Source organism: Centropristis striata, chromosome 12, assembly GCF_030273125.1.
Source record: "Centropristis striata isolate RG_2023a ecotype Rhode Island chromosome 12, C.striata_1.0, whole genome shotgun sequence".
NCBI lineage: Eukaryota > Metazoa > Chordata > Actinopteri > Perciformes > Serranidae > Centropristis > Centropristis striata.
The window spans coordinates 24,813,283-24,841,080 of NC_081528.1; the positions used below are offsets into that span (position 1 = coordinate 24,813,283).

At 42.9% G+C, this 27,798-nt stretch overlaps 1 protein-coding gene across 5 annotated transcripts; it reads left to right on the forward strand.

The window, feature by feature from the left end:
* ankhd1 (ankyrin repeat and KH domain containing 1) lies at window positions 1-26,757 on the forward strand. 5 transcript variants are annotated; one of them, XM_059345898.1, is made up of 39 exons: window positions 1-469; window positions 3,906-4,059; window positions 10,990-11,146; window positions 11,336-11,498; window positions 11,635-11,782; window positions 11,872-12,105; window positions 12,199-12,293; window positions 12,672-12,827; window positions 13,287-13,368; window positions 13,640-13,831; window positions 13,920-14,029; window positions 14,285-14,372; window positions 14,814-14,941; window positions 15,047-15,190; window positions 15,299-15,401; window positions 15,533-15,795; window positions 15,946-16,233; window positions 16,319-16,742; window positions 16,839-16,978; window positions 17,071-17,182; window positions 17,270-17,415; window positions 17,514-17,656; window positions 18,116-18,329; window positions 18,445-18,620; window positions 19,028-19,190; window positions 19,280-19,375; window positions 19,484-19,600; window positions 19,709-19,880; window positions 20,008-20,204; window positions 20,336-20,688; window positions 20,899-21,051; window positions 21,344-21,493; window positions 22,577-24,164; window positions 24,319-24,508; window positions 24,614-24,739; window positions 24,931-25,182; window positions 25,556-25,740; window positions 25,822-25,989; window positions 26,120-26,757. In XM_059345898.1, the coding sequence occupies exons 1-39, from the start codon at window positions 191-193 to the stop codon at window positions 26,177-26,179; spliced, it is 8,109 nt and encodes a 2,702-aa protein (XP_059201881.1). In that variant the 5' UTR covers window positions 1-190; the 3' UTR covers window positions 26,180-26,757. The 5 variants fall into 5 exon arrangements, with proteins under 5 accessions (XP_059201881.1, XP_059201879.1, XP_059201882.1 ...); XM_059345896.1 differs by having other exon boundaries at window positions 12,199-12,291; window positions 12,664-12,827; XM_059345899.1 differs by having other exon boundaries at window positions 12,199-12,291; window positions 12,664-12,827; window positions 15,952-16,233.
* Window positions 26,758-27,798: the final 1,041 nt, after the last annotated feature.

The following is a 27,798-nucleotide window of genomic DNA, read 5'->3' on the forward strand; positions in this document are numbered from 1 at the left end:
GAAACAGTGCGTATCGGGTTAGGTTGTTAGAAAGTTAATGGCTGGGGGAAAGAGATCCTCCTCAACCCTCGCTTCGGGAGAGTTTCTGGATTCCCTGAAGTAAAATCACGCAAATATCCTAAAAGAAAGGGCCTGGACGAACGTTTAAGTAAACAACTAGCTCGTGAACACACGTATCGTGAACATAAGTATGCAGGATGCAGTAGCCGGGACGGCAATGCTGACGGACGGCTTCGAGGACGAGATTGACTCGGTGACTCCTCGCTCCCCAGTGGCAGGGATGGGGGTAGGAGCGACACCAGGAGGAGGCGGACTAGGGGGCATTGGGATTGGTGTCGGTGGAAAGAAAGTACGTTTGTACGGCGAGCCAGGCGGGCCTGCAGCAGAAAGACTGGATTTCAAACTAGCGGCTGCGGCCGTCCTCTCCTCGGGTCCAGGATCCGGCAGCGACGAAGACGAGGTTTCAGAGGTAGCTACGCTAAGCTAAGCTAAGCTAGTTAGCTGAGCCTAACCAGAGCTAGGCAACATTCCACTCCTAGCTAGCGATTAGCTCGCAGTTGGCAACCACCCCCTCCCAGGCCGCTGAAATTACGTAAAATAAGCCTGCACTTTAATCGAACAACACCTCTTTCCAGTTCAGAGGCTTATGGAGTGTTTGATGCCGATAGTGTTTGGTGAGACACAAGCAGTTGTTCACGCTGAGCGGCTGAAATGTTTTATTTATGCAGCGCAGGCTGTAACCACGGCCTAGTTCGGGTGGAAGCGACGACGGCCTCGCTCGGTGCTGTCGTCTCGCAACACCCATCACAAGTTTGCAGCTCTTCCAACAGCTTTCCAGCCACAGCAAATGGAAGATGCCCGTAAACCCAGGGATGTACACGGCCAGCTAACTATCTGCCATTTCGTAGTTGTGGTGCAATTACGTCACTTTTCCAAATCATGTAAATTGACTCCAATCGTACCTCGGCTAACTTTTCCATACGTATAGATTATGCTTTTCCTCACGGAACTCCTCGAATTTTCGAAGGTCGGTGTTGACAAATAAACCAGTTGGCCTTTTTTCATCCTTCGCCTCTTTCAGTCAGATAGCCACGGCCACTGTGTCAACTTGATTTGCCTTGTCACAATTGAGAGAAACTAGAGTTCATGTTGAGAGGTGTCCAACTTTCCATGTGCTGGCAATCACACACGGGGGCAGGTGTGATGGCATCTCCACCTCAGCTAAACATACAGTAGACATGTTTTTATAGGCTCAGGTTGATACATAGATTATACAAAGTGTTGGTCGCTACAGCACACATTTCACATGTCAACTAAGATCACCTTAGATGACAATGTGACACAACCTCTTCTTGGGGGATTGTAAAAAAGAATCAAAAGGTTACTATGCCGTAATCAAACGATTTTCAACTGCGTGTCTAGTCTAATGTGAGCTGTCATTTTAAAGATATTTACACGTGTAATTAATACTATTGTCATGTAATCGAGTTTACCATATCATATGACTGCAGCAGACACAGGAATGGAACTAGTCAGACTGCTAGATGGCAAATATATGATTTGTAGAAACGTATCAAAGGTCTTTGCTTATTTATGCTATGAAGGCTAAGGTGATAATCATTGTCATCTAAAACGTAATGCAGCATATACTGTCAGAAACACTATCAAGGAGTAATGGGTGTGGAGAGAATTGGCACTGCTGAGTAATGCACATTACCTGTTGAGCTGTTCCTATTATACTTAACTTATATCTGAAGAAAGGGCTATCTGTCTGAATCATTCTACAGAGATGACAGTAAGAATGTCAGCTGATACTAATGTCAATATAGCCTGGCCATTTCTCTCTGAGCATCAGCTGTGTAGTAGCAGAAGAAGAAAATACCAAGTTTGACAATCATGTTTCGGGCAGTTTAATTGAATCAAATTGCAAATGTGTGTCCTCCGTGTCATGTTTCCCTACTCACCCAGCCTACTATACAAGCCTGAAAGGGAGCGTTTGTTGTGGTGTTTTACTCCAGTGGAGAACTCGCAGCTCTGGGCAGTAGCTAAAATCTGAGCCCCAGGATTAAGCAGATGCCATTCTAGGCCTTTCCAGCTCTCTGGATACCAACACTCTGGGAACTGTAGTTCATTAATAGTGGAGACTGATGTCCATTGTTGATTATAAAGGCCTTCGTAGAACTACATCCCCCATGGGTTGTTTTGCTCTGCGTTCCTATAGCTGAATTCCTCCACATTGCTGAATGCTGACTCTCTACCAACATTTGCTCTATGGGCCAGGCCCTGACAGCCTGCTGCAGCTTATGGATGGCATAGACAGGGATTGTTACTGTTTCAGTTTTTCTCAGAGGTTGTTTTTTAAACTGTTTGACTGATTTGAGTGTTTGTAATTGGTTCTAAATCTTATAATTGTTTTAAAAATATCACTTTCTAGGTAGACTAGAAGTTATTTGTAATGTAATATTTATTTCCATATACCTGGTCTACTATACAGGAAAACTTATTGACTTAAACCATTCTCAAGACATTATAATGTTAAGTACACAGTAGTAAATTTACTTAGTATGAATCACTTATTGGTGCATGTATATTATAGTTGTTTTTTAACACCTACTGAAAATAGGGATGATATGCTTAGAGATGCTTTTCCAATTGCAAAGTTTTAAGTGTTTTTTAAATTAAGAACTCTAATCTGTAGTTTTGATTTGACCTTTGTTTAGTCGACTTATATATTTTTCAGGTTGATGTGCTGGCATTTTTTTTGACAGCAAACAAAATAGATAGAGATACTGGTACATGAAATTTAATGAGACTAGCTGTGAGATTTACTTCACCTTTGTGTCAAAATATAATCACAAGTCACAAGTAATTTCCACAGCTACATGCAGTGCAACAAATAAGTTACCAAAGTCTCACCTCTAAAATTTAGAACACATGACTCCACCAGAGAGAGAGAGAAATTGACTACATATAAACATTGGCTGGATTTTCTAATGTGTTCATATGGTTTGCATTAGTAATGTCTTATTTTCTAGAGCCTTCCTCACTTGTAATTGTAATCAGATAAAAGACACTACAAAGACACCAAGACACAGACATTATTTTTTTTCACCCATTAGTTCTTTTCTACCAGTTATGTGATTTATGGCAGTATAGGGCTCAGTGATATAACAATATGTCATCAAAACAACAGTCAAATATATTGTATATATTTTTCATTTGGTTATTTCATATCTATTTATTTATTGAATTATCAAAAAAACACAATATATGTATGTGATGTATATCACAAGAAATCATTGAGATATGAAATGACATAACATTTGAAAAACACTAATAGACTGCTATTCCCACTAATAGTGGCAATAATAGATGACTATTACCACCAATAGTGGCTCCAATCAACTAAATAAAACATTGTTTTAGTAAAGTTTATATTTACTATGTTGTTTTTGGAGGTATTAAATGTTTATAATACTGACTGTGATACATTACAGCAAACAGAGCCAAAGCTCAGGAATGGGGCTTTGTTACTGTACTTGGGCAGCTGACTCTCAGCTGAATCTCTCCATGTGTGCAGGTGTTTTAAATCCTGGTTCTATCACTTCCTGTGTTTTTACTCTCATCTTTTTGCTGCTTTAAGCTCTTTGCTAAAAGAAGCCTAAATAAATATAATGGGGGCAGCATTGCTGGCCTTTCTTTTGGTATAGAAATTTAAAATAAAAACAATGATGCATTAAGCAATGTATTGCATGTTACACTATTTTCACACCTTCTCATGAGTCATTCTATTACACAATAATACTGGTTTATGTCTAGACTTCATATAAATTACAGTTGTTGATCAAAAACTAACCACTAAGCTAATAACTCCTCTTTTACCCTCTTCTCTGTACTTTTTCCAGGTGGAGTCATTCATTTTGGACCAGGAGGACCTGGATAACCCCATCATGAAGACAGCTTCAGAGTTACTGTTGTCTAGTGCCACAGATGGAGTAGATTTGAGGACTGTTGATCCAGAGACACAGGCGCGACTTGAAGCTCTACTGGAAGCTGCAGGTATGGCTGCTTCGTCTCAACTTAATTCAGCTTAAGACTTGACACATGTTCATTTGTAGTTGACCAGTACCTCATTGGCCACACCTATTTCACTTCCACCAGGACTAATTTGTGCTTTAACATACATTAACTTTGAAAAAGTAAAACCACGCCCTTCTGCCACAAACTTTCCCTCCCTATCCCTTTCAAATCCCACCAATAGTTGAGGTCTTAGTTTGGCCTCAGGCTGAAATGGCAATAAAGAGAACCTGCCGGTTCTGCAAGTGTCATGTCAGTTCATAGTTTGAAAGTGATTTGGGTAAATTAGTTTGATTAGAACCTGTAATCTAGGTGTAAGGAGGTCTATGTAGATTAATCCTTCAGGGCTGGGTGTCCTGGCCTCGTTTGGGCTTATGAACATTACCGGTCAGATTAACGCTGCAACGCGCTTGAGCCTCCACAGCATGCAGGGAGCCTGTGTTGAACGACTAATGGCTAATCTCATTCTATTCCCCTTTCTCCCTGACTAGTCGGAAAAGTAGAGGAGACAACTCGCGTTTGCTTAATATCTTTTACAGCTGTTATAATTACAATAATAATACATCATTTTTAATTTACTTAATTCGATTTTCCTTATATTGATTTGTTAGGTGTCATATAGTGTTTTTGTACAAGGGTTGTATCAGGAAGATTTGGAACGCCTCGCTTTATTCCTTGTATCAACAAAGTAGCCAAATATCACGTCTGTCAAAACCATCACCAGGGAAGGTGCCTAGCGCTTGGTGATCTTTATTGGTTTTACATGTCAGGCAGTTGTTTATTGCATCCAATTATGTTTAATATGTCTTTGGGGTTATTTTAATTTTTCCAAAATAGTTTAGACTCCTAGAATAGGTGGCTAATTAAGCTTCAATATCCTTGTTGTTAATCTGTGGGATATACACCTTCAAATTAAAGCTAAATTAAGGAACTATTCCCTCCATAGCTATTGTGTCATTGTTTTTGACAGTATCTTACTGTGTACTAAGAGTTGCTGAACTTGAGCATTTTGTTCTTGTGGGGAAGACGAGGGGCAGTCAAATCTTTTAGCACAAAAGTTGACTAATAGTCTTCTCTAAACTGATATAATTAAATAAAAATGTCCATAACAGGTACACTTTCCTAGAATAGAAAATATTATAGGAAACTATTACAGGAAAAGAGTTAGCTGTATTTTATTAATGTATAGATAATATTAGAAAGATATCCACACAGGTGTATTTTTCTAAGTTTAATTGTTTTTCCTAGTTTTAATCTAAGGTTATTGTAGGCTAACTGCAGCTTTATTACATAGACATGTTTAGGGAAGTATACAGCAAAAATCAGATAAGAATTGGTGTCAGCAGACAGCTGATTTTCAAGGACTCAGGTTGTGATCTGGTTTAAAAACCTTGATACTGACATATTTTGAATTATACCTCATAAACTGTATTGTATTAATTTAATGCACTGCCTGTTGTAAGTGTTGTAAAGAGACTATTTTGCCCAACAGACCTTAATACAACAAATGCAGAACGTAAGAAAAGTTCCTGATACTCCTAACTATACTTTGGCTAATATCTTCCATTCTCCTGTTAATAAATTGTATTGTAATGAGAAAAACCCAAAAAAAATGGAAGTAATGTGCAGAAAACACAGATGTAAAACCCAGTTATGGTAATGGTAATTATGAAACACTTGATGAGAAAATGGACAAATCAATAATCGAAGATTGCAGAAGACTTCCTCAGAGCATGCTGGTCTATTGTATACCGTGGCTACCTTATTAGGTACACCTGTACAATCTGTTCCAATTCAGTAGAGCAGCTTTGCCATATATTTTAACTTCACAAAGTTTATAATGTTTAGTTTTTGTTGACATTAAAGTTAAAGACAGTGTTGTATCAGACTATATTGTATCAAGAGGTGTGTTTTTTCCTCCCTATTTACATCAATGAGGGGGCAGAAAATAAGAAAGACTTTGGTCACAAAAATAGACTTTATGACAGAACAGTTGAATTGTATTAGATTGTACAGCTGTACCTAATTAATTGACAATTGAGTGTACATACGATTACAGCAGTATTTTGGAATATTCTAAAGTTAATTAGAGTTGTTATGGATTAATTTTTTTTACTGTAACTTGCCCAAATAAAGTTTTTAATGTGTTGTTGTTGCTCTGGAGGGTTAAACCAAGAGACTTAACTAAGGGAAGTCTGCATCATTGATAGATCAATCATTTGGTCGATGTGCACTTTTAGATTAAGACACTCCTTTAGAATTTGTTCTCTCACAGTCTTGAAGCGATCAAAAGATCCTTTCAGAGGGCTGAATACCGGGAGGTCTGCATCACCTGATTCTTTGCAACTCCTGAGACAATCCAGTGCTCATGTTGCTTTCTGCAGCAGTTGGCCAGGTGTGCATAGATATGAAAATGGGCTTTCCCCCACAAATTCTTTTCTCTGTAATAATAGAAGTCCTGCTGCTGTCACAGTTTTGCTCCCCGCTGAACTTTGTTTGCTTCTGTAATGCTAGTGATAAGGTTGTGTGTTTTCACGTGTGATAGAACTCATCAAGTTCTCAACAACTAACCCAGCAGTTATTGGACGGCTCTCCATATCCCAGTGCCTTTACTTGTAACATGCAAACAGTATGATGTGCAACTTGGCTGGGCTGTAGATCAATGTTGTGGTGCAAATATCTGTAAATTATTGCTTGAATGAGGATGCGCGTACACACTGAGCATGAGGGTGATATGATACACATTTGGGTTTACTGCAGAAAGCTGCGGAACACATCAGCTGTTTGTGCCACAAAAGTATGCAACGTACCTGAGCCATCAGACACGTAACAAAAAATGCATTCAACAGGTGTGAAAACATTAAGAAATACATTATAGATGCTTATAAGGCCCTTTGTGCACCATGGGAGTATCGCTACATGTATAGGAAACTGTTTTCAGTAATAATTAAGGGTAATACAATGGTCTTTTAGAGATACAACCCTTGAATTTTCTTTTAGGGGATCCATTGTTGCTCTACATTGGGAAATGATGATTGTCAGCCCAGAGAGCAGTTGCTGATATTCAGGTGTATGTGCTTACTGAACCAGCCCAAAATTAATAAGATTTAATTGGTGCCTTTTGTCATATCCTGGCAGTTGCAGGTTGCTCCTCTGTCAAACCAAAATTTTGCACACAAATCAAGCTTAGATGAATTTGAGGCCTTTTTTGCAAAGGAAGAGCTAGTTAATACTGCAGTACATGACAGAACAACAACACTAGAGCACACATGAAGTATAGAACAAGCCAACACACAAAACGGGGCAAAGTTTTCATGTTGATAAATGCACATTGCATACATTATTATAGTATTTATTATAGTTAATATTTTTAAGATCTGTGGTTCTTAACTGTATTTCAACCGTAGAGCCTATATATGTAGCTAAAAGCTTGGCCAATGTATTATCTTGCTGTTAATAATCATCTGTGGACCAGGTTATTTCTACAGTAAAGTAGGTGAGAGCCATTTTTGTCTCTAACAAGGGCATGTTTTTTCTTCACTGGCAACAAAAGGTCGAGGGTTTTCGGACTAAATCCTGTACACACAGATTACATCAGGGTTAAAAGTTACTGTACTGAGTGTAAAACTCAGAAACTGCAGTGACACATTAGCCAAGACTCAGCATGAACAGCATGAACATTGCTACATCTTACCCAGAATGCACTGTGGTCTCCTGCGGTACCAGCCACCACTACAAGCCACCACTTGACCCTTTTTCTTAAAGTGAATCATTTTGCATCGGAAAGGAAACCCTCTAATTCAAGGAATGCTTGATGATATGTCACCTAATCCATTAGTTTGATTGAGAGAAAAATGATTGCCCACTAAAATAAATAAATCGTTAAATACATTTTTTTGTGTGTAATAAATGGTAGAAGATGCTTTCTTCTCTCAAAAACGTTTTTTATTAACCTGAATATCAAAGATCAAGTAAATTCATTAGTTGTCAGTGTGACTCATATGAAGACAGCAAACATCTTAATCTACCTGTAAACATTAATTAAACTACTGAGGGCATGTTAATCTCTTAGTAACAGTGCTGCCACATTAGTGTGCCAGTTGTATTATCTGAACACACATTTTCTATATACACCTCCCTTGACACTTTATTTTAGCCCAACTAGAGGAAAGATCTTGTTGTCTGTGTAAACATGTCAGAGTTTTAGGGAGAGCAGTGCAGGAGCAAGTGCTTATGGGTAAACACACTGTATAGCCTTTTTATCTTCGATTGGGGCTGCAGCCCATTAGTAAAAAGGATCACATCCTATATCTTTTCCAAACCAAATTTCCTGGGCCTCAGAAGGTGTCATGAAGTCAATGATGTGTAGGACAATTCATAAGGATGTAGGAAAAGATGACCACGGTGCTAAGAGAATCAGACTGCACTTCACTCGGCTGCATAATAATGTGATGTCATTGGCATGTTACCTGTTGTTTTATGCATAAATGTGGACAATCCAGTGAAAAATATTACTTAATTAAAAAGGTTGGGATAAGGAAAATACTCACCTTGTCACAAAAGTGAAAGGATTGTCACATTAAGGCTGTTCAGTCCTGGCATTAACATGCGTCAGATTACAAGAGAACGGCTCTTAGTATGTCTCTGTTCAGACCTGGTATTGGAATGTGTCCCCACATCGTCGTGAGTGACCACTTGTTATTGAATCTCACTTTCCCCCTTAGTATGCAAACAACCACATGGCTAATAGAGCAGTCATTGCAATGTATAAGTATATCTGTAGTAAAACCCTCCATAAATGTGACTTCAGGTACATTTTATGAATTTGAAATCATGAGATTATTGTCTCCTGTGTGTTCCTGTGGACCTCCATGCTACTGACACCATCCCCCTTTGCCAGGCCGGAACAAAAACATCGACATCACCAACGATTATTAATAACATCTGTGGTTTCTGTGACATATGAAACACCAGCAGCAGGCTGCAAAGGACATCCCTTTGCTTGCGTAGCGCTCGTCTGCCTTTCTATTTACATGAGGAACACAGTGAGACACACGGATCAAAGCGGAACATCATGAATAGACGGCCCCTAATGTGGCCCAGGATGCTGCCATATGATCTGAGCGATGATGCTGAATGTGATCTGAGCAATCGGATCTCAAATGTGTCCTCAATCGGTCCTGAGTGTGTTCACAACTGTACTTAGAGTTGTCCACATGTGACCCGGTTACCCAGGACATTCTCGCGTTATGTGGCCATTTTAAAATCTTTAATAAGCTAGCTCTAGGAAAAAGATGCAAGTCATCTATCCTGCCTAGTGAGACATATGCTATATCAAAAACTTAGTTTATAGACTGACAAGTTGATTCATTCATGTTAAAATAACAGCAGACAGCTGCTTTTGTTCACAAATTCAATGAGGTTTAAAGGTGACTTGCTTGTATTTTTGCGTTGGCTGCTCTCAAACAAACATTGGCTGAACTTCTAATTAGCAACTTGGAAGAAAATGTTTCTTCAGATTGCATAGTGTGTTGGTGGTACAGTGGGTGTAGGCTGCTCAGTGGCTAGCCAGTAGCTTGTTTCTGTTGAAACACAACAAAAATATCTGCTAGACTCCAAGTCACAGTCTTGACCTCAGCGAGAGCTCAATGTCCATTTTGCTCTCGCAGGAAAGTGTTCTAAATAGGGTGAAGATCAGTTATTTTTAAGATGTGATTCACATCTTTAGAGACCGTTGTTGCTTCAGAAATTTACAAATAGGCCTTCCAAAAAAGGTTAGAAAAATTGATTTGGTTTCCTTGTTTTTATATAAGGCATTTACAGTGTGCCAGATCACCAATGTATGCTCAGTCTGTTTTGGTTCAGTGAACTACTTTTCTAAGATAAACACGATACAGTAAAACATTAATGAACAACTTCCTTGACCCTGTTGTTTCGCTCTGCATTGGACTGTTGCGAAATCCTAGTCTGAGAGCCGTGCTAAGTTTAGCTCCAGTCACAGGCCTAGTGGTGAAAACACAGGAGGACCACAAGGACCAGTGCTCACTTCTGCCTGGCTAATGGATAGGTTTAAGCTCAGGCTGAAAAGTTCAAAGCCAACACTTTTTTCTTCTCTTTCGGCTCTTCTCTTTTCGGCTATTCTTGCTTCTTACACATGCCTTTTAAAACGTACACCGCCACACACAGCACAAACACTTGAATGGTTTCATTAGTTGGGAAATGGCCCTTGTTCTGTCTTCTGAAAAAGATCTTTCAATGTAGGCCATTAGCAAAAGCTGTTTTTTTCCTCCTGCTTGCTCTTCCCTTTCGTTCCCCTTCTTGGCTTTTCTTCTCCTCATGACAAACGTGTATACACAAACACATTTTTCTCTCATATGGCATTTAGTTTTTCTCCCAGCAGTGTTTTTCTCTCTTGACCACTGTCTTTTGTTTTGGGTTTTCTCACAGTCACTGCATCTTACCCATCTATAATTCACACAGGATGAGACATTTTTCTTTTCAACCATTAACAGCCTATGTCTACTATTCTATAGGACTAACATTATCTCTCTCACTCTATTCATTCAAGTTCTGCTCACAGATCTGCTCTTGCGGGGACATTCCCAGAAGCTGGGCAGATATTGTTTTGTACCATTGGACCCAGTCATTGGCAAAATTATATGCGTTTAGAATCATAGATGGTGTACTGAAAGTAGTGAGAAAAAAAATAATTTTAAGCCATATTAACAAATGCTTGTGTGTGTTTCCTGTGTGTGATTTTTTTTTTCTTTCTTTTTCCTCTTTGTGTATGCTGCTACTAACCCTGGATTGGATTGGCTGGACTGGATTTGCTTCTTCATCTGGTCTGGTGTGGTTGTGCTCCCCTGTGGTTTGCCTTGCCCTATGCACCTCTGCCCTTTTGGTGTTCGGCAGGCATCGGTAAACTGTCCACTGCCGATGGTAAAGCTTTTGCAGACCCCGAGGTGCTACGGCGACTGACGTCATCTGTGAGTTGTGCCCTGGACGAAGCTGCAGCAGCCCTGACCCGCATGAGAGCTGAAAACACACTCAACGCCGGCCAAGCCGACAAGTATGTATCTCGCCCATACTGACACTGTATATAGCAGTCAATTATTATACCCCCAGTATCCTGTCTTCTTTCGTCAAATCTGAGTTGCACAGTGCAGTGTGTATGCATGTGTGTGCGTGTTTGCTCCTTGGAAGTGTAAATGTGAGGCGTATGTGTGTTCACCTGTCACAGTCGCAGTAATTGTAGCAGTCTGGTTATTTTCAGCCGTAGTTTAGCAGAGGCGTGCTCAGATGGGGATGTCAACGCTGTGCGCAAATTGCTCGACGAGGGACGGAGCGTCAACGAACACACAGAGGAAGGGGAGAGCCTGCTGTGCCTCGCCTGCTCAGCCGGCTACTATGAACTTGCACAGGTATGTGAAGGGAAGGTTGAAGTGGGGCGTGATTTACATGATTGCAGTGTGTAGTGCATTTACACTGAAGTAACCTTCCTGCGAACCAAAGACTTTCATGCTTGTTTCTAATATCATTTCATCTCCTCATCTTCAGGTTTTGTTGGCCATGCATGCAAACGTGGAGGACCGGGGGATCAAGGGGGACATAACGCCACTTATGGCTGCTGCCAGTGGCGGTTACGTCGACATCGTCAAACTGCTTCTGGTCCACGGGGCAGATGTAAATGCACAATCCTCCACAGGTAAAATCCTGCTTAATTTCTGTACAATAAAGATATTACCTTTTCTCTCTGATTTTTGCACACAGATTAATCTCTCCGCTGTTTTCCAGGAAACACAGCTCTGACGTACGCATGTGCCGGTGGCTTCGTGGATGTGGTAAAGGTTCTTCTGAAAGAGGGTGCTAACATTGAGGACCACAACGAGAACGGACACACACCTCTAATGGAGGCGGCCAGTGCTGGTCACGTAGAGGTGGCCAGGGTACTCTTGGAGTATGGCGCCGGCATCAACACACACTCCAACGAGTTCAAGGAGAGCGCTCTCACACTCGCCTGCTACAAAGGTCAAAACTCAAATATAGTTTCTGTCCATGTTTGCCTCACTTAGGCCATACCATTAGCATGCTTTTAACTAATACTTTGTTTGTCCTTTGCAGGTCATTTGGATATGGTGCGGTTTCTGTTGGAGGCTGGAGCAGACCAGGAACATAAAACAGATGAGATGCACACGGCGCTGATGGAGGCGTGCATGGTGAGCATCTGACCCAAACCATAATTTTCTATTTGGACTTTTTTGTATTTTTAGTTAAAATTTTAATCACCAGCATCCTTGCACATTTTTCCACATTTTATACCTTTAGATACGGGGATCATAAGATGAAGTTTGATCTGATATATAAGACGGTTGTCAGAGACAATTTGAGTTATTAATCAGGGATTTTATTACAATATGGCATCTGGTGAGGAAAAGTACAGAAAGAGATTATTGATTCATTAAATGAAAGTGAATTGTGAATAATAGAGGTTCTCCGACCCGTGCAGCGTGACTGCATATTACCTTAATTGAAAAGTGATCCGATATTTATTCAGGTGCTTATCTCTACATTCTCTGTGTGTCTCGCTGTCCCAGGACGGCCATGTGGAGGTGGCACGGCTGCTGTTGGACAGCGGCGCGCAGGTCAACATGCCGGCCGATTCCTTCGAGTCGCCCCTCACCCTCGCAGCCTGTGGAGGACACGTGGAGCTGGCAGCCTTGCTCATAGAAAGAGGAGCCAACTTGGAGGAGGTGTGTAAAGTGCCAATATTTGATTCTATACTCACTGCAATTTTTCAACAGTCATGCTGGCCTGCTACTATTGGGATACATTGTGCTGAATTCCTAGTCTAGAATAAAGATAGGAATTAATGTTGAGATAACAATGCGTTTCATATATGCAAATGTAATTTGTTATTGACATTTAAATGACGTTTATGAAAGCAACTACATGGATCATCTTTAAAAATGATTTGGTCATATTTCATTGCTGTTCTTTATATCTTAAGAAAGAAATGAAAACGCTGCAAGGCCAAATGACATTGCTTCAGGTTTTTGTGCTCTCTCTGCTCTACCACCACACATTTTGTGTTAACTGCCGACCACAATGGCAGTGTCAAACAGGTAGAAAAGCCGTGCTCCAGTTATCCTGCAGTGAGTCATACTCACCCCTGTGTTTTCTTATTTGTGGCTGTTTCTGTTTGTATTCAGGTTAATGACGAAGGCTACACACCTCTGATGGAGGCGGCAAGAGAAGGCCATGAGGAGATGGTAGCACTGCTGCTGGCTCAAGGTAAGCACGCTTTGCTCCTACATCTGGGGAATGGAAACTTAATGTCAAATGCCATTCCAGCTAATAGTATGAACTTGTTTTGATTTGATTTGCCCTCTCTGTATTTGTGTGGGAGTTTTTTTTTTTATAACAGAAATAAGATAATCGAGAGTCTGACAGTGATATTGACATGGTTGTGGTCTTTTGATTTATTAGGGAAAGCATGCATGTTTTGCACTTTATGAAAACAAGTTGGTCACTAATCACTATGTGTTCTTGTTCTGTTGTCTAGGTGCTAACATCAATGCCCAGACAGAGGAGACGCAGGAGACGGCTTTGACTCTAGCATGCTGCGGAGGCTTCTTGGAAGTGGCCGACTTTCTCATCAAGGCGGGCGCCGACATCGAGTTGGGCTGCTCCACACCTCTAATGGAGGCTGCACAGGAAGGCCATCTGGAGTTGGTCAAGTACCTCCTGGCTGCAGGTGAGCTACAGGAAAGAATGAGCTGCAGAACTAGGATAAAAAGGAGCATCTGCGCATGCATACCTAATCTTTTTGTTTTGTTGTTCAGGGGCAAACGTACATGCCACCACAGCAACAGGTGACACAGCGTTGACGTATGCGTGTGAGAACGGACACACTGATGTGGCGGATGTGCTGCTGCAGGCTGGAGCCAACTTGGTACACCATTTTCTTGAATCCTCTCTGTCACTGATTATTGGCCCTTTGTTTACATTGCCTGGATAATACCACAACCAATAATGAGTCTGTTGCATGCAAATGTTTATTGAACCAGTTTAACCCAGTGTATTGTGTGACGCTTGTAGAACTACAGCAGACGTTGATTTTTTGGGTCAGATTTTTCTTAGCAAATATGACTCATAAATCTGGACTAAACTAAACTTTAACAAGCAAATCTTGACCTTCGTCTTCCAGGAACATGAGTCAGAAGGGGGGCGGACGCCCTTGATGAAGGCAGCAAGAGCGGGACATCTCTGTACAGTGCAGTTCCTTATCAGCAAAGGTGTGTTATTGACTAGTTCTTCAGACAAACTAAAAAGCTTCTTTCTCGAAAATTCAAGATGTAGATTATTAGTATATGAAGAGGCCAAAAGATTTAAATGTATTTGAAAATAAGGTTTGATTGTTTGTTTTTTACAATGGGACTGGGGGATGATTCATCCCAAGGATTTACACACACAGACTGTTCAATAGAAAAGTGCTAAAGAAATGTCTGCACTGACGCATTTACCTTATGTAACTGACAAGACACGGTTAATAGAGGAATTACTTATTGTTACAGAACCTTTTTATTGGTGTATTTACACACTAAAGTTTGCTTAGAAAATAAATTAGAATTTTTTTTACGAAGCCATCATATTGCAGGTATACTTATTTGTAAACAATGTATTCCTAATTGAATGTAATAAATGACTTAATGTGTTCGTGTACTCTTCTTGTTCAGGTGCTAACGTGAACAGAGCTACTGCCAATAATGACCACACAGTGGTGTCTCTGGCCTGTGCTGGAGGACATCTGGCTGTGGTGGAGCTGCTGCTGGCACATGGGGCCGATCCTACACACAGACTCAAAGTAACACACACACTCTTGATATAGATTAAACCAGTTGGAATATTTATGCGTGTCGACTTGTGTTTAACTAATCACTGAAACCGCGTATGCTTTCTCTTCTTATAGGATGGTTCAACCATGTTGATAGAAGCTGCTAAGGGTGGCCACACCAATGTTGTGTCCTACCTGTTGGACTACCCCAACAACATCCTGTCTGTCCCAGCCCCTGACCTGTCCCAGCTCACTCCCCCCTCGCAAGATGCCTCTCAGGTAAGAACAGCAGTAAATCACACTTTATGCAGATTTTTTTGTATTGAGTAAGAAGCAATCGCAATAGTTTTTGATTGCTTAAAAATGAAATGTCCTCTGCCATCGCAGGTTCCTCGTGTCCCATTCCAAGCTCTCGCCATGGTAGTGCCCCCTCAGGAGCCCGACCGTGCCCCATCAAACATCGCTACACCCCCACCCGTCTCCAGCAAAGGTATTCAAGTCCTGAACTCATGAAATGCCACTTAGCTCAGCCATTAAGCCGTTATCTCCCCAGTTTTAAGGCATTTTATTGTCAACCTTTCCTAATCCTCAACTTCTTGCTTCTCTTTTGTTTAAATTCAGGCGTGTCCAAACAGAGACAAGCAGCCCTTCAGCCCGGTGTCCCCAGCTCAGTTGGCCGGGGGCCTGAAGCAGAACCTCTGCCACCTTTCCACTTGTGCCAGCCGCTAGAGTGCATTGTGGAGGAGACGGAGGGTAAACTTAACGAGTTGGGCCAGAGAATCAGCGCCATCGAGAAGGCCCAGCTTCAGTCGCTAGAGCTCATTCAGGGGGAGCCGCTCACCAAAGACAAGATTGAGGAGCTGAAGAAAAGCAGAGAGGAGCAGGTATAATCAATCATCCATTTGGGATCGTTTTCAGATCTTTAAGCAAGATGGATGTTACTTGACATCAGATTCTCTCTTAAATGTTAGATTTTGCTTGCAGAACTCATATGATAAGTTAGTAAAACACGGATGTGGCTGTTCCCCACTTAGGTGCAGAAGAAGAAGAAAATCTTGAAGGAGTTGCAAAAGGTGGAGCGCCAGCTGCAGCTGAAAACACAGCAACAGTTCACCAAAGAGTACATGGAGGCGAAGGGTTTAAAGGAGGAGCAGGAGGCCGGACAGAGCCAAGGCCCAGGCCCAGGGCCGGGAAGTACGGCATCTGTTGCAGGGTCGCTTCCCACCACAACAGGTGCCCAAGTACACGCCAGCTCTGACACGGATGAAGAGGCCAACAAAGATGGGGAGCAAGAGGAGCAGCCAGGAGAGGACGGAGAAGAGGTGAAACTTGCAATAACTTTGATCATTTTTAAATCGTACTGATGTTAGTTCTGAGTCCTCTAACACTGTTTCTATTCATTCTCAGGAAGAGGATGACGACGAGGAAGAGGAGGGCTCGGAGGAAGAGCCAGATGGAGAAGAGGACGATTACCCCAAGCTTCCTCAGGTGGGCACAATCCTTTACAGGGATGGGCCACAGCCACCACAGCAGCCTCCTCTGCCCCCTTCGCCACAGGCCCAGCCCCAGCCTCCCCCTCCGCCTCTTCAGGCTGCCTTCGTCCCTATCCAGCCCCTGCCGGACTACAACCCTGCAGACTACCCGGGAAGCACCAGCCCAGAGCTGCAGAGGGTACTGGTGGGCCAGCAGATGCTGGGCCAACAGCAGCAGGGTCAGGGTCAACAGTTGGCTGGGTTAGGCCCAGGAATGATACCTCAGCAGGCCCCAGATGGGCTCATGGTAGCTACACCTGCACAGACGCTCACAGACACGCTGGATGACATCATGGCAGGTTAGTGCATTCCTTTTAGCAGTTGACTCGAAATTGGATGCAAGTATCTGCTAAATCCCTAATCTGTGTGTTCCTTTTTTCTTTTCTCTATTGCAGCTGTGAGCAGCCGTGTGCCCATGCTGAACACTACAACCTCACCCACACCCCTGTCCCAGCCACCCACGCAGATGCCCGCAAACATTGCCTCGCCACCTTCAGTCCTACCCCTCTACCCCTCGGTTGACATCGATGCTCATGTAAGACACAATGCCTGTTCTGACATGACAGATCTTTAAATGCCAGAAAGTACATTTATGCACCAAGCCGTTTTGTTTTTTTTTCCCCACAGACGGAGAGCAACCATGACACAGCGCTAACACTGGCGTGTGCAGGAGGACACGAGGAGCTTGTTTCAGTCCTCATCGCACGGGGAGCCAACATTGAGCACCGGGACAAAAAAGGTATGAAAATATGATGATAAAATGGCCTGTTATCTTGATCTATGGGGAGGTATGAATTGGATTTTAATTACATTCTGTTCTCCAAAGGTTTCACTCCTCTAATCCTGGCTGCCACTGCTGGCCATGTAGGAGTAGTGGAAGTGCTCCTGGACAAAGGGGGTGACATTGAGGCTCAGTCAGAGAGAACCAAAGACACGCCCCTCTCCCTGGCCTGCTCTGGGGGACGTCAGGAGGTAAACACATTGTCCTTCACTTTTACCTTCAAAAAAAGGTACATTCCTGTTTAACTTTCTCTGACTATAACTATTCAATTGTGTCTTGCGTCGGTCAGGTGGTTGAGTTGCTGCTGCTTCGGGGAGCTAATAAGGAACACCGCAATGTTTCTGACTACACGCCTCTTAGCCTGGCTGCTTCTGGGGGTTATGTCAACATCATCAAGATACTCCTCAATGCTGGAGCTGAGATAAACTCCAGGTGAGTTTCATTATTAGGACACCATTTTTTTCCTTGATCTGAATATTACAACAGTGTTTTGGTTCTTGAAAGTAAATGCACTTTCAAGACACTTTGTTTTTTTTTTTTTTAAAATTGCACACTGCCAAACAAACACAACATCTTTGAGAAATGTGCCTTTGGGTTTTAGCCGCACCCAAAAGTAATAGCATAGTGATTAACTCTGTTATAAACCAGGGGTGAATAAATGGTAAGGCAGTAACTTCAAAAACAAGGCTTTATAGCAGCTGTTGCTTCAAGAAATGCTGCTCTGCAAAAATGAAAATTCATGGAAAGATGCTAAAATGTAGTAAAACAATCATGTGTACTGAAATCTAGACCTGGTGAAAATGTTATGGTTTTTAGTGCACATTAAACAGTTGAATGTTTCATTTAGTTTTTTTTGGTCTCAAAACATCTATTTATTTACTCTTTCACCAGGACTGGCAGCAAGCTGGGAATCTCTCCTCTGATGCTGGCAGCCATGAATGGCCATGTACCTGCCGTGAAGCTGCTGCTTGATATGGGCTCGGACATCAACGCACAGATTGAGACCAACAGAAACACAGCTCTGACCCTAGCCTGCTTCCAGGGGCGGGCTGAGGTCGTCAGTCTCCTGCTAGATCGCAAGGCCAACGTAGAGCATCGTGCTAAGGTGAAATATCCAGTTTCAAGACCTGATAAATGAATTTGGAAATATTGCGGGCCTACACTGGCTGCGTCTACAATGCAGCTGGCAGTCTTGCTAAGTAACATTTCACTTCTTGCAGACTGGTCTTACTCCTCTGATGGAGGCAGCCTCAGGAGGTTATGCAGAGGTGGGTCGAGTGCTTCTGGACAAAGGCGCTGATGTCAATGCTCCCCCTGTTCCCTCATCCCGAGACACTGCCCTCACCATTGCTGCTGACAAGGGCCACTACAAGTTTTGTGAGCTGCTTATCAACAGGTGAGTACTTTTTTGTTTTGTTCTGTACAGAACTGTATTCTAGGTTTCTTATGATATAATCCTCAGTTGCTCTTGTTGAGTGAATTAGTTGTTAATGCTGGGCTGTGGGTCATCATGTTCCTGTCAGTGTTTGATGCAGTGTAGGACACTGTGGTAGCACAGGCTGTCAGTGAAGAAAGCCCCATATTGCTGGTTTCAATGCAACTACAGATGGTGCTTTTTTTTTCATCATGTTTCATCTAATGCGAGTGACACAAAAAGGCTCACACTCTTTGGTAATTAAAATTGGGCCTTGCCTATAGATCCAGCCTGTTGTCATCTACCAGTGTATATGTATTATCTTTCAACGATTTAAGCTTCGATGACTTACTACGAGTCTAAGGCTTCACTTCTTCCTCTCTTTGCAGGGGTGCCCATATCGATGTACGAAACAAGAAAGGGAACACCCCACTCTGGCTGGCGGCAAATGGTGGTCATTTTGACGTGGTGCAGCTCTTGGTGCATGCCAGTGCTGATGTAGATGCAGCTGATAACCGCAAGATTACCCCACTCATGGCGGCTTTTCGCAAGGTGCAGAGATAACAAAAAACATTATTGTAAGTGTGTCATGCTACACTGTGGCAAGCCTTTGGTTACTAACCAGTTTACTTACTTTGCAGGGTCATGTGAAGGTGGTGCAGTATCTTGTGAAGGAGGTCAACCAATTCCCATCAGATATTGAATGCATGAGATACATCGCTACCATCGCTGACAAGGTAGGTTGATTTATTTTTCAGTAATGAGTCTGCCTCATTTATTGAAACTGACAAAATTGATGAATATGTAAGCAGAGTTATACGACCAGCTGTTTCTTGTTTTTGCAGGAGCTGTTGAAGAAGTGCCACCAGTGCATGGAGACCATTGTCAAAGCCAAAGACCAGCAGGCAGCAGAGGCCAACAAGAACGCTAGCATTCTGCTTAAGGAGTTAGACTTGGAGAAGGTAATGTCAGGCCCTATGGCTGTGCTTTTGGAGGTTAAAGCATTCTGAATACAGTAGACGAGGACAAACATGGTTTTTATACAACTCTGTGTTGTGTGTCTGTGACAGTCTCGAGAGGAGAGCAAGAAGCAGGCCCTGGCTGCTAAACGTGAGAAGCGTAAGGAGAAACGCAAGAAGAAGAAGGAGGAGCAGAAGCGGAAGCTGGAGGAAGAGGAGGGACAGAAAACCAAGGAGGACTTTGGCTCTGAGATGCTTGAGCAGAAGGAGGATTCAGCTGACGGTAACTTTTTATGACTTTGCTTTAAGTTAGGAGACATCAGAACTGTTTTTGAGTTATCTCATGCTTACAGTTCTATTAAATTATGTGGTTGGTAACCCTTCCTTTTTTTGCCTATCCCCCACCTTAGAAGAAGAGGTTCCTATTGAGCCACCGAGTGCAACCACCACCACCACCATCGGTATATCCGCCACCTCCACCACTTTCACTACAGCTTTTGGTAAGAAGCGAGCGAGTGTGGCCACTACCCCCAGCACCAATCGTAAGAACAAAAAGAACAAGACCAAGGACTCACCCAATGAACCAATCATATTACAGGATCCGCAGGTGAGCACAACTGCTTTTGTATTTATCATGTCATTGCAGATTCATAATGTGCTTTTGATGTGATTCTGAATCAAAACTTTGAAAAAAAACACAATATAATGACGACGTCTTTGTATGTGTCTACGCTCTAGGTTGCACTAGCGCAGCACAAGGCTGATAAGAACAAGATCCACGGTGAGCCACGGGGTGGGGGTGGGGGAGTGACGGGTGGCAACAGCGATTCTGACCCCTTGGATAGCACCGACTGTGCCAGTGAGAGCAGCAGCAGCGGGGGCAAGAGTCAGGAGCTCAACTACCTCCCTGACCTCACCTCCTCCGCCTCCTCCTCCTCCTCTTCCTCCTCCTCCTCCTCCTCCTCAGTCCCCTCCTCAGGAGCAGCCCAAGGCCTCCTGCGCGGCCTCGAGAAGAGACACTGTCCTCAGCCGCAGACTGATGGCAAGGTGGACAACAAGGTCACAGTCTCTATCTCAAAACCAACGCAAAAGTGAGTCCCTGATGGAATAGAGCACGATTATCATTATGTGCTTGTGTTGGTAGCTGCTCACCTAGGGAAGAACAAGCAGAGTCTTAAAATGCTATTTTTGTGTGAAGTATATAATGTAAGTTTTGTTAAATAAAAGACTTACATTCTCAATCTATCTGATTTAAAAAAACAGATATTTTATTAATGATTTCACCCTTTTTTCTTTCTCAGAGCTCTGGACATGAGCGACTCAACCTCCAACTCCCTGCCCTCTCCATTCAAGACCATGGCTCTTCCCGTCACCTCACCCAACAGTAAGCTCAGCCTCACAAGCCCCAAGAGAGGCCAGAAGAGAGAAGAAGGTTGGAAAGAAGTCGTCAGAAGGTAAGTTGTTTTGTTTATTTTCATATATTTTCTCTATATTTTTATTTCTTTTTGTACTTTTTCATTCATAAAATTAGACTTTTAAAGTCATTATCTCTTTTAGCGAATAATTATTTTGTTTATTTTAATTATTTATTCATAATTAAGTCTTTTTAACTCATTTGTTATCATTACTACTAGTGGAAGGTTTTTAAAAAAAATATATAACCATCACTATCAAATCAAATCAAACAGTGTTAACATCTGCCAGTATAGACACATAAATAATGAAATTTCACGTCTTCTTTTGAAGATCAAAGAAACTGTCCGTGCCAGCCTCTGTTGTATCTCGGATCATGGGCAGAGGAGGCTGCAACATCACAGCCATCCAGGACGTGACAGGAGCTCACATTGACGTAGACAAACAGAAGGACAAGAACGGGGAGAGGATGATCACCATAAGGTACAAATAATGCCCTCTGGCGGGCTGTAAACAACACTGCAGCTGGAGTATAACAGCTGGTTAGTTGCATAAAGCATGTAAGCCCCTTCTGGATGATGTCATTCTTTCTCTCTGAGCTAGTCCTACAGTGCAACAGTCCAGCACTTGATTTAAATATGGGGACACCAGATTATTAGAATTCAAGGAAGTTAAATATTCCGCTCATCGTCTTGACTCTTTTTGTCTTTAAATGTGATGTCATCAACATATCAGAAATGCTGAAGACAAGCACTGCAGGATGGAAATAAACACAAACAGCTAATAATTAAAAGTATTAGCCATAGGCCAAAATATAGTCCATGTCTCAATATAGACTCTGTTCCACATGCAGAGCAGAAACTTCAATCAAATATTGATCAGGCCAGCTGGGTTCCACTCACACTGTGTGCCATCAATGAAAGTGTTTGGTCTATAGCTCCTCAGTGGGTGTGGTGCTGGCTTCTTGGTCCTCCATTGTTATTGTGAAAATTGAAAACCTACACATTTGCTATTGCTTGTACATTAAAGCATTTCCTGTGCACTAAGAAAGTGGAGTCATGACAAAAAGACTGATTGCAAGAGAACGTTGAGGCAGCAGTGATGGTAGACCAAGAACTTAACACACCAGCAGAGCAGAACTGAGGACCTGAAAACGGACCACACTTCCGCTAAACCTCTGAAACTGTTTTTGGTTGGGTTGTGGTCTGTCCAGGTTTCCTATGGGTACTGGAAATCCTTGAAAATGCTTGAATTGTTTTTCTTTTAAAATTTTTGAACATGAAACTTTGTGCGTTGGCTAAAATGCTGTCATGACGAAGTGAAATGATCAGTATATTGTATATACTGTATTGAAATTATAATTAGAAATTGTATTTTACCACAAAGGTAAGCTGCTGAAAAAGCTTAAACGCTTGAGTAGTGCTTTGAATTTGACTTTGAAAAAGGTCTATGGACCCTGTCTGCCACAAAACTTTATCAGACTAAATTATGTCATCACTTTTGATTTGTTATACTTTTTTTAAACAAAAGAACTGAGTATGAATGAAGTGTGCTTTGTTGTTTCAGAGGAGGAACGGAGTCTACAAGGTATGCAGTCCAGCTGATTAATGCTCTAATCCAAGACCCAGCCAAAGAGCTTGAAGATCTGATCCCCAGGAATCACATCAGAGCCCCAGGCTCTAAAACGACCTCAGCTTCCTTCCCCAGTACCACAGGGGCCACAAGCGGTTCAACTACTGGGCCAAAGGCCCTGAGCTCATTGGTCTCCACAGGCGTCTCGTTCCAGCCCTCCTCATCCTCGTCTTCACCCTCTTCTCAGGCCGGGGGAAAGATTGGGAAGGGGCTGTCGTCAAATGTCAGACAGCCCTTCCCTGTGTCTCTGCCCTTGGCGTACGCCCACCCTCAGCTGGCTCTACTGGCTGCCCAGACCATGCACCAGATCAGACACCCTCGTCTCCCCATGGCCCAGTTTGGTGGCACCTTCTCTCCCGCCGCCAGCACCTGGGGACCCTTCCCCGTGCGTCCTGTAAGTCCTGGCAGTGCTAACAGCTCCCCCAAGCACAATGGAGGAACCAACAGCACTGGAGGCCAGGCAAGACCCAACTCAACCCACAGTGAGCACAGCAACACAGCCAGCTCAGGAGCGTCAGTCACGACCACCAACACCACCACCACCAGTGCTCCTAACACGTCTTCAGCAGCAGCCTCGCCTCATACCCCTAATCCCACTCCATACAATCCCCAGCCCAGCGTTCCCACTCCTTCCTCTGTCAGAAAACAGCTCTTCGCCCCAGACCCCAAGCCTGCTGGTGTCACTCCTGTGTCTATTGCCACGTCTACTAGTGGCAGCAATGCAGTACGAGGCCCAGGCTCTCCTGCACATCACAGTTCCACTACAACTATCGCTAATGCCCCTCAGCAGCCAGTTGGACCTATCTCACAGCCCCCCATCCAGCCCACTAAAACAGAGCCCAGTGCCGTTGTCCCTCCTGGAAAAGACAAGCCCTCTCTATCTGTAGAGAACCAAGCTGTGTCCGTCAGTGAGAGTATCAACTCGGTAGGCTTCACTGCCCCCGCCATGGCTTTACCTCCCAAGCCAGAACCTCGACAGCAGTTACCTCCTCCTCCCTCCTCTGTCCCATCCACAGAGGCTCCACCACCCCTCCTCAACCCCCAGGCCAGCTCTCATCACCCCTCAGCACCTCCTCCTGTCCTCTCACACAATGTTGCACATCCCAACAACACTGTACCCCACTTCTCAGCCCCTGCACCCAGAGTCTCCCATCGTATGCAGCCACCAGGGCCTTACTATTCCCTTCCTGAGCAGCAGCAGCAGCAGCAACAACAGCAGCAGCAGCAGACGCAACAACAGCAGCAGCAACAGCAATCTGTGTTCGTGCCCTTCAATGCTCAGCAAGAACCCCCGAAACAGACCCAAAACCAGACGTCCCAGCCGACAAATATGCCTCCACAAGCCCAGAACCAAGCTCAAGCCCAGGCTCAAGCCTCCCTTCAGGTCTCTGCTAACCTGGGGATGATGAATGGTTCCCAGATGCAGCATGTGGCCAATGCAGGCAAGCCTCAGCAGATACCCCCCAACTTCGGTCCTGCAGGCCTCTTCAACTTCAGCAGCATTTTTGATAACAATAGCCAGGTGAGTTGTAGTAACATTTATAATAAAACTTCTGCCTGTCATCTTGTTTTTCTATTCTGCTGTTCATATGAGTTTACTTATCTGAACAAACTAAACGGTGCAAACATCACAACTTAATTTATTGTTGTTAATTGTCAATTGTTCTGCTTTGCAGGTTGGAAACAATCAGGTGTGGGGTGCATGCCATCTGCCAGCTCGATCACCTCCAGAGCAGTCGTACTCAGCCCCACCAGCCTACATGAACATGGGCCAGATGGAGAATATGATGCCCCCACCTCCACCAGACAGCTCCAAAGCCCCTGGCTACCGCTCTGCCTCTCAGAGGATGGTCAACAGCCCCATCGGTATGACTATTTTTATTATAGTTTATACATGTTCGTTGTGTTTATGTTTATTTCACTGGGTTAACTGCAATAATTAACACTAACATTACTGCATCAAACTCACAGCGTTGACCAGCTATGCCACCAGTATCTCTGGCAGCCCTGTGTATCTGCACGGTCATACAGCAGTTGGCACCCCCTCGTTCAGCAGACAGCACTTTTCTCCTCATCCATGGAGTGCATCCACATCAGGTACAAGGCTCACACTCTTTTTGTGTGTGTGTTTTCATTGTAATTTTCTTGTTACTATTCAGCCTGTGTAGACTTTTTAAATAGCAGTTTTGTATCTACTTTTATTTTTTTTCCTTCTGTTTTTAGCATTACTTTAAAATGTTTAAATATACCCCTAACTATATCCTCCTATGCTGCCCCTTCTCTACCAGGTGAATCTCCTGTCCCGCCTCCATCTACAGTGTCATCCTCCGCCCTTTCCACCTCAGCTGTGCCCCCTCCTCCCCAGCCTAAACAAGGCAGCTCTTCGCAGCAGGACCGCAAGGTTCCCCCACCCATCGGCACAGAGCGGCTGGCCAGGATCAGGCAGACGGGTTCTGTCAACCCACCTCTCCTCACCACCAGCTACACAGCATCTGTTGGGCAGGGAGGCATTTGGTCGTTCGGGGTTGGCAGTGCTTCGGGTAAGAACACATGCAAATTTTGCTGTGGTATTTTGTTTTCCTGTTTACCTCCGCCAAGGAGGTTAGTTATTTTGGTCTGTTTGTTTGGATTATGGAAAAACTCCTGGCCCAAATTCCATGAAACTTGGTGGAAGGCTAGAGCATGTTTGATCTGAATCACACTGCTGATACACAAATTATTTTTCACTTTTATAAACATTGTGAGATGGGGCATGGTCTTGGCAGAGGTCTGCATTCTCAGTTCTCAGTGCCTTTCTAGTTTGTTTCTAGGGGCTAATGGAGTAAAAGTGACACGTGCAACCACATCAATCTTGGTTTGCAGTAGTAACTTATATCCATTAATACTGTCAATGCTCTGTGTGTCTGCATACAGAGGCCATGTCTGGTTGGTCCCAGCCTCTGATGAGCAGCCACATGATGCACCCTCAGCTGCAGGCAGAGCAGTCGGCCTTCTCTCAGCACCAGCCCATGGAGCAGGATGACACAGGCATTGCAAACCCAGCTAACAACTACCACCAGCCTCAGCATTTGCCCAACAGTTACATGGACTTCCCAAAGGTAACACAAAGCCATAGCCATTTAATCCACTGTTCCTCCTGTGACACATCTTTTAACAATTTCATGTCATTGTCTGTTCAGGGGATGCCTATGTCAATGTATGGAGGAACCATGCTGCCCCCTCATCCTCCCATGGCAGAGGGGCCCGGGGGACCGATGTACAATGGTTTGCACGCTGGTGACCCCGCATGGAGCCCCATTATCAAAGTGGTCCCAAACAACGCAGATAACTCTGACCCACAACAGCAGGTAAAGTCCCCTTTTATTATACTTATGCTTGTAGTTAAACCTTCAGGCTTGAACTACTGGAATAAGTCAAACAGAATATTCAACCACATTCATCCTAACATGTACCCTTATTGGTCCTCTCTCCCCTCAGGTGTGGCCTGGTACCTGGGCACCTCATGTGGGCAATGTGCACCTGAACCACGTCAACTAGAGAGCGTCCACAGCAATCAAACGCACACAGCATGACCCACAGCTCAACATAAAATACCAACTGACGAATATGACCGAATAAGACAACAAAAAAAAAAGAAACGTACAACATGTTAACTTTAGTAGAGACCTGAGAGTGCAGAGCAGAGGTTGAAGAATTGGAAGTTCTCTTGACGCCATTCTTTGATGTGCCTATCTCAAACAAATAAAGAGGAAATTGGGCGAGAGCTGTTATCAGTGTCCCGATGATGCAAACAAACATGCGCGAACACCTGTTCAACAGGATCCATTCTCTGCGTAGTTTAGCGATTTTGACTTAAAACCCACATACACCGTTCTTGGGCTGCAGGGGGCTCAACATGAAGTAGCTATTTAAACTTGGCCCAGAACTAGATGATGATTACCTAAAGAGAAACAGAAATCAGAACCTTTTAGAGTGGTAAATACATGTATAATTGTTTACATACTAAAAAGGGTTAAAATGAGAGTAAATTTCATGTCGTATAGTGGCTCTACTTTATGTAGCCTGTATTAATGTGAAATATTTACCTTAATATTCAATAAAAAGATTGAAAAGTATTTGGGTGCTGTTTTATGAAACATCCTTTACTACAGATACTACTTCACTATTTTTTGATCTTTTGATTTCAGCTGACATCAAGACACGTTACACATTTCATCTAATGAGTTTTGGCTCCCTTTTGGGCATCATCTCTTTCTTGACAGTCCTCTTCACAGCTGGAGTCCTTCTGCAGTCTAGAACCTGCTTTAAAGAACAACTGGAAAATAATTAGATAAATATGTTTTCTTATTGTAGCTAAAAATGTTCTCTCTCTCTCTCTCTCTCTCTCTATCTATCTATCTATATATATATATATATATATATATCTATATATATATATATATATATATATATATAAAATAAATATAAAGCACTTTTGTCCTAATGGACTCAAATTTAACCCCAGTACTTACTCTTGCTATGTTTCTTGACTTCATCCTTGCTTGTGTTGTATTAACTCATTTGTACGTCGCTTTGGATGAAAGCATCTGCTAAATGACATTGTAGAACTGTAGAATTTTACATATATATGCAGCCATTGGAGTCAAAGCTACATGGTTTCTCGAACTCTAAACTATATACAATACTGCCACTTAGTGGTAAGAGTCGGGATCTTGTTAAAGTGAGATTTGCAGACATTTTCAATTGGAGTACTATTGCAATTCTGTCGGTAATCTTCCTTAAAACAGTACACATTTTTCAGACCAAGCAAAATGTGGTCCTGGGACATCATAGATTACAGTTCTTTAGATTGGTTAATTATTTGGAACACATGTATATATAAATAAAATTGTACAGCTCAGAATGCTTATCTGGGCTTGTTCCCCAGTTTGTTTAAAATGTTACTCTTTCACCTAAGGCAACATGAAAGAAATGCCAAGTAGTCATTGGATAGTAGGGTTGTGATATATACTTGAGTTAGTTATCTTATTTAGGACAGCAATTTATTTTTTGAACAATGCCTTTTGTAATCATAATATAAGACTTTAGGATATTTAGTATATTAGATTAAAAAAAAACAGGTTATTTAGTTACATGACAAATATGCATAAATAGAA

Excerpts from the sequence above, each read along its gene's own strand:
- ankhd1 (XM_059345896.1), top strand. The coding sequence starts at position 191 with ATGCAGGATGCAGTAGCCGGGACGGCAATGCTGACGGACGGCTTCGAG. Across the intron at positions 12,828-13,286 it reads GAGGAGCCAACTTGGAGGAG|GTTAATGACGAAGGCTACAC; the intron begins GTGTGTAAAGTG and ends GTTTGTATTCAG. Across the intron at positions 24,165-24,318 it reads TTTTTGATAACAATAGCCAG|GTTGGAAACAATCAGGTGTG; the intron begins GTGAGTTGTAGT and ends TCTGCTTTGCAG.